Consider the following 9,851-nt stretch of genomic DNA (forward strand, 5'->3'; position numbering starts at 1 on the left):
CCAGCCTGCTCTTAAAGTCAGCGGCGAGGAACAGACGCTTGTGGGACATGAATCATACAGATGCCGTACTGCGAGTGCCCAAGGCTGGGTGAGATACCGTCCATCCAGTAAGATTACAGGCATTTCACTGAATCCCTTTGTGCTACATTTTCCTTCAGTTTAAAATATGACTAATGCTTGCTTTCTTCTCCCTTACGTCTGTTGAGCTTGTAGGCACACCCACCAAAAGAACTGTTGCTGGCTTCCTATCTGCGTGGCACAGTATGGAAGGGATCCTGCATCTCAGACAACTCTTTCAAAAGAAATAAATAAGAACTTCATTAACTAGAAGAAGAATATTTATGAACTAGAAACAAAATACACACTGGCATGCCCTTAATTTCCACAGAAGTCAGCTCAAACTATTACAAGTTGCAGGAGTGAGACCTAGAAGAGTCTGCATTGTGTCAAGATACATGAAATAGCCCAGCAAAATGTCGTACCGTTGCTTTTATTTGCTAAAAATAACTGCTTTCAAACACTGATAATTTGTTTTGGTAGGAATTACAATGTGAAAATCCTAACAGCATCCTGTATAAAAATACATATTTTTTTACAAAGCAGATAATCTCATAACCATCACATTTTACCTGAGAGGTTTATGATGGAAATCAAAATCACTTATGTCACATCTGGAAACTGTTATAAATAACATATCATGAATAAGTCATTCAACTGTGATGGTTCCGAAAACTTCAATACATGTTTGCTCCACTGAGTCCATCACTCTCTTTGGCAAAGTAAACAAGATCTTGCATTTTAGAATATTTTAGAAAATGACTGTTCAGTCTTCCATTTCTACATGCAGTCCCCATTGTTCCTTGAATTGCAGGAGATACATTTCTTGGTCCTCTGATGATTCATCAGATACCTCTTTCTCATACAATCTGGACAAAATTCCCTCTTTGTCAGGATTGTCACACTTGAATACTCCTTCACAGACCTGATTTTCAACACTGGACAAGGTGGGAATATACAGTCTTCCCGTGTGAGGATCCCAATCTACTAATATGGTCTGTTCACCCTCTCTCTCCATGAGGTCCTGTGCTATTTTTTCCAGCTGAGGATAGGATGTCTGCCCAGATTTTTCAGTATCCAAGTCCACCAAGTTGAGATGGGTCTCACCGGGCAATTCATCTGCTGCATCAACCACCTTCAAATCAAGTTCCTCTATTTTCTGTCCCAAAGAAGGGTCTGCTGCCCTCACCTCTAGTTGGGGGCAATATGCCTGTCCTGTTTTCATACTAACCAAGTCCCCCAAAGCAATCTGTGGCTCACCTAGTAGTCCCCTGGGGGAAGAAGACTTCTCTTCTGGTTTCTGACCAGGACTGAAGTCTTCAGCCCTTACATCATGTTCATACTCTACAGTCCCTGCACTTTGCTGTCTCAAAGTATTCTTTGTTCCAGGCTGGCCATAAGATGGCCAGTTCCCAGTTTGGTCCCCTTCCGCTAAAATATCCTCTTCGCGTGAAATCTCTTCATGTGAAATATCAAGCAAGTGTTTTGTTTCCAGCACTTCTTTTGAAGGCATATCCTTCCCTTCGGTGCCATTGTAAACGGTGTAATAATGGGGACTTTTCCTTTCTGGTAGATGACTGGATTCCTGACATGGCTTGTACTCATCCACGTTAACAGTGATAAGGTTGACCATTATTTTTTCATATGGTATGAAAACCTTTTCCTTGCATTTGTCAGTGTAGTGCCATACCTGGAAAGCAAAGAAATATTTTTATTTGAGTGAAGTTTAATAAAAATACCGTCTTGCTGCTTCTTATGCTGTCGTATATTTTTCAAATATAAGGCCAGGCTAGACCTTATTAGGAGGTTATTTCAATTTAGGGAAGAAGGAAGTTCATCATATAAACCTCCAGGAGTGTTAATATGCTCCACTTTATTCTATCTGAAGTAAAACTGTATCATGACCAGCTCTAATATCCCTTTTCTCATCTTCTCCTTGTCAAAACAATGGTTAGAGCAACTCTGTCCAATTCTGGTTTTGTTTTCACCAGCATAAACTCAAGTGACTTTGGAGAAAACATCAGAGTTGTCCTTGGGTCTCAGATTACAGAATCTATTCCACTCTTTTTCACCAGTGAAGAGGAAGCCCAGTGAAAACCATGTTCCACAAGCACAGAGTCAGGTACCATGTTAAGGTATAGCTAATTAAGAGAATTAAATAGCATCAGGTTTCCTTTCAGAGAGGAGGCTATACATCAGGTTGAAGTGCAGTGTATGAAGCCAGCATTGTGCAGTCTGTCACGGGCCGCTTTTGTGACTGTGATAAATCATCTAGTTAAACAATAGGAGTTTTTCTGAAATGAGTAATATTTCTAACAGGAATAAATACTGTCTAAGCAGTCACTAAACAAAAGTGCAATAGAAAAACAACAGCCAGAAGCTGCACTTCAGTGCTTTCAAGCTTGAATGGAAGACTAAGACCACTAATTGATGTATCAGGTAGTCTGAAGGCTCCCCCAGGTCAGAAGTGCTGGACCGAAACAAACTGCTTATTCCACCTCCCCCTGACCACACTGGGTGCCCACATGGAATAGTCTGTAGGTTGGGAAAGCCAGAGAGCAGCATTAAAATACCAGGTCTGTATTCCTTTGTTACCTTAACATCAACTGAATTCAGAGGTGGAGAAATCAAATTGAAGCTTCAAGGTTGTCACAAAAAAGTGCAATGGACGTTAAAAAAACCACCAATATACAAATTATGTTTATTAGAGAAAAATCTCCTGGATTTGGAGTTTAGTCTGCTACTGAGTGGGAATTTTTCACTAAGTAGCCCTTTACGTTCTTGGACTGTAAAGAGCTCTGTCCTGCTAGCTCTCCAATGGAGACCAAGCTATCTCCCCCTACCATGCCCTGTGTCCCAGGATAAAGAATAAAGAACAAGAAAGATGCAGAAAGACTTTTTACCACGGCCTGTGGTGACAAAGTGCAACAGTTTTAAACTGAAAAAAGGTAGATTTAGACTGGATGTAAGGAAGAAATTCTTTACTCTGAGGGTAGGCAGGCAGTGGCAGAGGTTGCCCAGAGAAGCTGTGGATGCCCCATCCCTGGAAGTGTTCAAGGCCAGGTTGGATGGCGCTTTGAGTAACTGGTCTGGTGGAAGATGTCCCTGCCCATGGCAGTGGGGTTGGACGAGATGACCTTTGACGGTCCCTTCCAACCCAAACTACTCTCTGATTCCATGATTCTGTGATAAAGCTGGTGCCTCATCAAGTGCACCTCGTCAGTCTGAACACACTGCGGCAGTCGCTGCTCTACTCCTTCTGAACCCCCAGTCCCTCTGGGAACATTTCTCCTATCACCTCTGTGCTGCTATGGATTTCTTCAGAAAGATCAGCATGTTCAAACCAACTCCCTTATACCTCCCATCCCACGGTGTCACGCAGATTGGATTAACATCAAAGTGTTCATTCATTATTGTAATTGCGTGTTTATGGTTGAGCAACTTGTTTAGAGATAGCTGTGAGAAAGCTCTGCTGGGCTCATGAGCTGGAAGCCAGTAACATTTCTTAGACTTTATGTGTTCTTTCTAAAAATTTACAAACTTTGCAGCTCTAAGAAACTTGCAAACATTTTTATGTAGAAAGTGTATTTAGGCTGTCTAAATAACGGAATGTGTTTGTTCATACATTTTTGGGTGTTAGGAAATGGGGCAGTATTTGAAAGTATTCTTGAAGTCCGGATTAAATTATCTGTATGATACACACGTGATAAATCCTTCACAATCACAATTAAGTGGCAAAAACTGGTAATACCCAGTAATAGTCCAAGAAAACATCATGGGGTTTCTGTACTGCTTAATTATCCTCCCTTCTTGTTTCTGAATTCAACCGCTTAATAAGTTTTGTTCACTGAATCTCTACAGTGCTTCTTCCTAGATAAATTTAGGAAGTGCTGACTTCCTAACAGACCTTGCTTCAGTGCACCTCAGACCTTGCTTATGGCAATGACACTTCCCACTTAAATGCATTTTCTTGCATTTAATTACCCTCGATGTGATGTTCTTTTCTTGATCTGAGTGGCAACTAGAGCTTTTATTTGCAGCTAGCCATGGTTTCCTCCCAGCTGACTCGGAGGCTCGGAAAACACACAGCTCTGCTGTGAGCACCAAGGCTGGCAATGACCTCCTGTGACAGAGAACACTTACCAGGTTTGTTGGATGTTTCTGTTTGCTGACGTGAATATACCTGTGCACACAATAGCATGTCATTGAAATAAAAAGGACAGCCAGCGTGACAGGCAGAACACATCCAAATACGATTGTTATAGTCTCATCTGCTGTTTTATCTGTTAAGAAAACAGAAGTTGTCATTGTACCGACTGACTTTTTAATGCATTCAGATAGTACTGTGTGCATTCACCACATTTACTATTATCTAAATTGTAAACTAAATTCTAAAAAGAAGTAACAACCCCTCCCTCAGGTTCTCCTGTTGCTAACTTCAGACTGACCCAGCTCTGCCACTCCCAAACCTCATTCAAGGAGAAAAAATAGTCTCCATTCACTAAGACTCAAAGAATGCAGATCCTTTTCTTCAGAGGTACTGATGTACCTTCCAGAAAGGTAGATCCCAGCTATGTTTTATTAAAGACAAAGATTTTTTCATTGGTACAAATGCACAGGGAGAGGAGAAACAATGCTAGCTTTCACTCTCAGAATGGATACACAAAAAACTTACAAACTCAGTCACCGTGATTTTCTCTAACTTGCATCTTCTTTTTGTACTTTGCTGGCTTACACGTACCTTTCAAGGTAGCAATGCAATATTCTTTGGAGAACCCACTGTGCAAAAGTGGTGTGGTGACATGTATCTGTGCGCTGACACAATAAGCTGTTCCAGGTTCTAACCAGGGCACAACCAAAGTGTTGTTGCTGATGGAGAACCACCACTGGAAGATATAAAAAAAAAAATTTTTTTTTTTCCCCCTTTAACTCTTCAGTTACAGAAAGGTAAAGAGCTTATATACAAAATGTGTCGCAACCACACAAATTTTCTAGAAAGAATAAGAATACTGTAAGAACTGCCAGCTGCATGCTTTTTTTCTGAATGCAATCAAAATTCAAGTTATTTATTAGGTCACGTCCTCTCTGAATATTTTATCTCCCATTCAATCATTCTTCTACCACTACTTAACACTTTCATGCTTTATGTGAAGTAGGATCATGTGCCACCACCAGCCCACATTCTCATGCTGATGTTGCAACAAAGCATCACTCCAGCCCTGTCCCAACACACAGGTGAATGAAAGGTCCATAATACAGTTGCACAAAATCTTTCAAACTGAGATGTTCTGGTAAAGATAATACCCTTAAAATAATGGGTGTTATATAGACCTTGAACTCCAAAGTAAAGTAATCGCTATATGTCAAGCATCTCTATGAAAAAAACCCAACTACCTCTAATTGCTAATCTTGGCATTTTAATATCCCTTTTGACATAAGGTGACCTTTTTTGGGTAAAGTTTCTGTCTCTTTTCAGGAAATTCAGAGATTTGCCAGACAGATTATGCCTGGAGGACGGGAACAGAAGAACGAGTGTTTTTGTAACTGATCACTGAACTCTTCCTCATCTACTGTGTTTATGCTGGGAACTACTCCTAGCTAATGAAATGTAAATCTGCAGAGACAGAGAAATGAAGATGTTCGGATGTGGTGACAAAAGATGCACTTTGTCATGACATATTGCGAGCATTGTCAGTAGACTGACTGGTTGGGGAGCAGCCCCGCTGAAGAGGCCTGGGGACAGGCAGCAAGCTGAACATGAACAGCAACCTGCCCTCACAGCAAAGGAGGCCAGCAGCATCCCGGACTGTGTGAACAGGAGAAGAGGGAGCAGGTGGAAGGGAGGGATTATCCCCCTCCACTCAGCGCTCATCAGACCACATCTAGAATACCGTGTCCAGTGTTGTTGCCTCCCAATGCAGAAAAGACTGACAAGCTGGAGGGAGTTTAGTAGAGGATCACCAAGATGGCTGGAGTGCTTGCCCTGCGAGGGGAGGCTGAAGGACTGGAGTTTGTTCTGCCTGGGGAAGAAGGGATGGCTTCAGGGGGACCTCATGGCAGCCCCCAGGATGACCCAGGGAGGTCAAGACGACAGAGCCAGGCTCTTCACAGTGCTGAATGGTGGGAGGATGAGACAGAATGGACATAAGTTCAAAAAGAGAGGTTCACATTGGATATCAAGAAATACTTTTTCCCTAAGACGAAAGTCAAGCAGTGGAACAGGTTGTGCAGTCCCTATCCTTGGAGGTTTTCAGGATGCAACTGGACAAACCCTGAGCGACCTGGTCTGAGCTCACAGCTGATCCTGCTTTGAACAGGACTTCAGACTAGAGACCTCCCAAGCTCCCTTCCAACCTGAACGATCCTACAATTCCCATAAGGCTATGAATCCTATTTCAATCCTTGCTGTTATGGACAAAGTGCATTTCAAGAAGCACAGAGCACAGATGTAATAGGTACAGTTCTACAGCCTTGTCAAAGCTTACCCGCTTCTTTGTTTTTTTGTTGAGGACAGACACGTTGTATTGCAAGCCAGGATACACTTGAAGCAGAGAGATGGATTCTTCCTCAGGACTTCTCTTCCACTTCTCAGGAGCAGTCAGAATGATTGAAATAGATTTCTCAGTAGAAGATACATTTACCATGGGTGGATCAATTTTAGCTGGAAAAATGAAGATGTACGAAAAGCAGTCAAATGCAGCAGAGGCACACTGATTGACCATGCAGTTTCTTAAAGTGGATGATATTAAATTTTTGTAATATTTTGGGGAGTCTAAGTAGGACTTTGAAAAATTCATTTATATTGGCAGAAAATTATTTTATCAGATAACCAAGAGGATCTTTATGGTCAGAAGGTGAACACTGACTTGGAATTTTGCCTAGGAATTCCTGTGACTTCGCAGGATAAACAACCTTGAAACTCAATTTGCTAAACCAAGCTAAATTACCATTATGTTCTCAGATTATCTGGCACAGATAAGAGATATTGTGCTCTAGAGTATGATTACTACTTGGTTTAATAGAGTCTTTTCAAAATCAGAGTTCTTTATACTGTGGATGTGCGACAGCTTTTATTTGCCTCGAGTAAAGCTTTACCATAGCATAAAAGAGTATTCAGCATATATAAGACCGTATGTATAACACATATATATGACCGTATGTACAACACATATATATTCAAATTCTAATATGATTATGTCAATTACTTCTGCCAAAAGCATAAATATGAGACAACTGAAAAAAAAAATCTAACCTCACGTTAAAATTAAAATATCATATGCTATGAAGGCACATGCAGTCTGAGGACACAGTATTAATCAAAGCCATTGAACATCTGGCTGTGTGATTAGCTTTCCTTACTGTCTGTAAGAGGGTTAAATCGTGTGCTGTCCATCCAGTCAGAGCACATCCCATTTAGGAAGGCTTTAACACTCGCGTAGTATTGTTCTTCATAGTCAGAGGTCTCGCTGGAGAGGTCACACCATGTTCTGTTGATATTCCTGCATTCTGGCTTTCTAATCCATTTGCCAACACCATATCTATATTGAAAAAGAAAGAGAAAGGAGCTGTACAAAAGCTATTGCCATGACAGTAGTCACCTGATAATACAGCACAGAAACTGATATTACGGCTGATTAAAGAGATTGCTTGTTTTGCAGAAATCTGCAATTTCAAAGATATCCCAACTTCAGCTGAGATAAAACACAAGATTTCCATGAGTTTTTAATGAAAAATAAATCAGAGTAGGCCCTATCCAGAGGAAACCATATGAACTAACTGGGATGTTACTGATACCAATCTAAGTCCAGTTTTGCTTGCACACACCAGAGATCTCTCAAATTCATTCTCCACAGCTTTAGATTAAACTGTAAACACATGATACAGAGCCAGGATAACTATTTATATAGAGACAAAGAGTTCTGTCAGAATGGTCAGTGGCTCATACTGGTGTACAGAGACAGATGATGCTCAGGGTCTCCAAGATGAGTGGACAGGAGACTACTCATCACTGAGTGCTACTTCTTTCTCTAGTTTAAAAGAAAGACTCCATTGGAATACAATGAACTTCAAAACCCTCCTAGTTGAAAGAGGTGTATACCTGCTACCAACGACGCCTCAGTACCGACCAGCTCTTACACACTGAAGAAATCAAGATTTCCTTGGAAAATTCCTGCCTGGATTTGCTCAGAAGCTCCTGCTCCTCAAATTCACGTTATTAAGAATTCCCCTTTAGCTGCTAATTAGTAAGGGCACGTGGCAACTTCTACGTGACTGCAGGATGGTATCACTCACCAGCGTTTTCCACCTAGCTCAAGGCCTTGCTCTGCTAGGTAGGTAGAGGCACATATGAATATTTTTGTATTCAGTGTGAAAGATGTGACCTATGGCTACAGAGTCTGCCGTGGACCAGCTGACCCTGTGGAGTCAGCGTAGCTGGTGCTCTCTGAGCATTTGACCTTCTACACAATTATTGTTTATCCCGTAATTGCTGAGCACTCTCCCCTTTCCTAGGAGGTGGACTATGTCACTCCTCTGTTAGCACAGAGGGCAAGATCTGAGCAAAAGAGGTTGCAGTCTCTGACTGTAGAAGCAACTTGTTGCTTTTTTTAGTAGCCAGTTCAAGTTACAGGAAGCTTCTGGAGATTTAAACTTGTTTTAGTGTCAAGAAAACATTACGAGATCGAGGGCAGTGTAAATATTAGAGGTAAAGGTTGGGAGCATTACATCATTCATGACAACGGTGCTACACTTATTTGTAAGCTAAACTTCTAGCACTGTTCTTCAGAATGACCCAGTGCTCTCTTGGTGGGAATAAAGGAAATGGATTCTGGTCCTCACTCAAATTCCTTGATATCCTACAAAGGTGAAGACCTTGAAAATATAACGGTCTGATTCCAATCACATTACTTGGTTTTCTACGATACTTGATAACTTCAGTGGATTTTCTCCGAGACTAGAGAGGCTTGCGGGGTCAGAAGAAATCTGTGAGGGTTGGGTCCATTAGAAACACTGGGTGCTGTTAATATTCTGTTAAACACTACATCTCCAGATCCATTTAAATGTGTACAGAAGGCTAATATGTGCGGATGCCAATCCACAGCACAGTCCTTCTTCATCCTTCTGTCTCATTTCTCAGGAATGCCTCTGAAAGCTTCCATGTTGCATCCTACACTTCTTTCACAGGAAGAAATTCTCCTTATAATTTTTTTTTACCTGGATCTGAAGTAAGCAGTACCAGAAGTAAAAGTTAAAACCATACCGCTTAAGTCTAACCCACATTTTAGTTCTGCTTTCTTTACTTTTTAGCAGCCCTATCTTGCTTAAAGATTTTTTAAAAAATTATTATTTCAGATGCTAAAATAAAAGTCAGTAAGGGATAAAATAAACAAGCTAACTTACACTGAATACTTCACCTTGTAGAGTACTCCATCTCCTGTGCCTTCTGGTGCTGACCAGTGAAGGACATTCTTCATGTTTATAGATTTAAAATGGACATTCCTAGGGCTGGGCAAAGAACAATACAGCTCTCCTGAGAACGAAAATATGAAAGGAACAACATACATTAAGAATCTGCAAATATATATGCTTCCAAGTTAACCAAAAAAGATACTTATTTTTAAACAAGCCATAAAATTCTATATACTGCCTTTCTTATCATTAAAAGCACAAGGTTGTTGGCCATGGAAATTCAGTTTTTTGAAAAGTGTCCCTAGCTACTGCAGTCCCAATTCCATCTGTAAGAGTGTGTTTTTTCTCTAGAAAAAATGGCTTTGCCAGTTATGACAGACATTGGC

The 9,851-nt window shown here is 40.9% G+C and overlaps 1 protein-coding gene across 1 annotated transcript; it reads right to left on the reverse strand.

Annotated features, from left to right (window-relative positions):
- Nucleotides 1–823: 823 nt before the first annotated feature.
- IL20RA (interleukin 20 receptor, alpha) lies at nt 824–9,584 on the reverse strand. Its single transcript, XM_009698555.1, has 6 exons — nt 9,457–9,584; nt 7,417–7,595; nt 6,543–6,718; nt 4,799–4,943; nt 4,201–4,340; nt 824–1,747 (listed from the first exon to the last, which is right to left on the reverse strand). The coding sequence occupies exons 1-6, from the start codon at nt 9,528–9,530 to the stop codon at nt 824–826; spliced, it is 1,638 nt and encodes a 545-aa protein (XP_009696857.1). The 5' UTR covers nt 9,531–9,584.
- Between the last annotated feature and the right edge of the window lie 267 nt (nt 9,585–9,851).

Source organism: Cariama cristata, unplaced genomic scaffold, assembly GCF_000690535.1.
Source record: "Cariama cristata isolate BGI_N322 unplaced genomic scaffold, ASM69053v1 scaffold7884, whole genome shotgun sequence".
In the NCBI taxonomy this organism is placed as follows: Eukaryota; Metazoa; Chordata; class Aves; order Cariamiformes; family Cariamidae; genus Cariama; species Cariama cristata.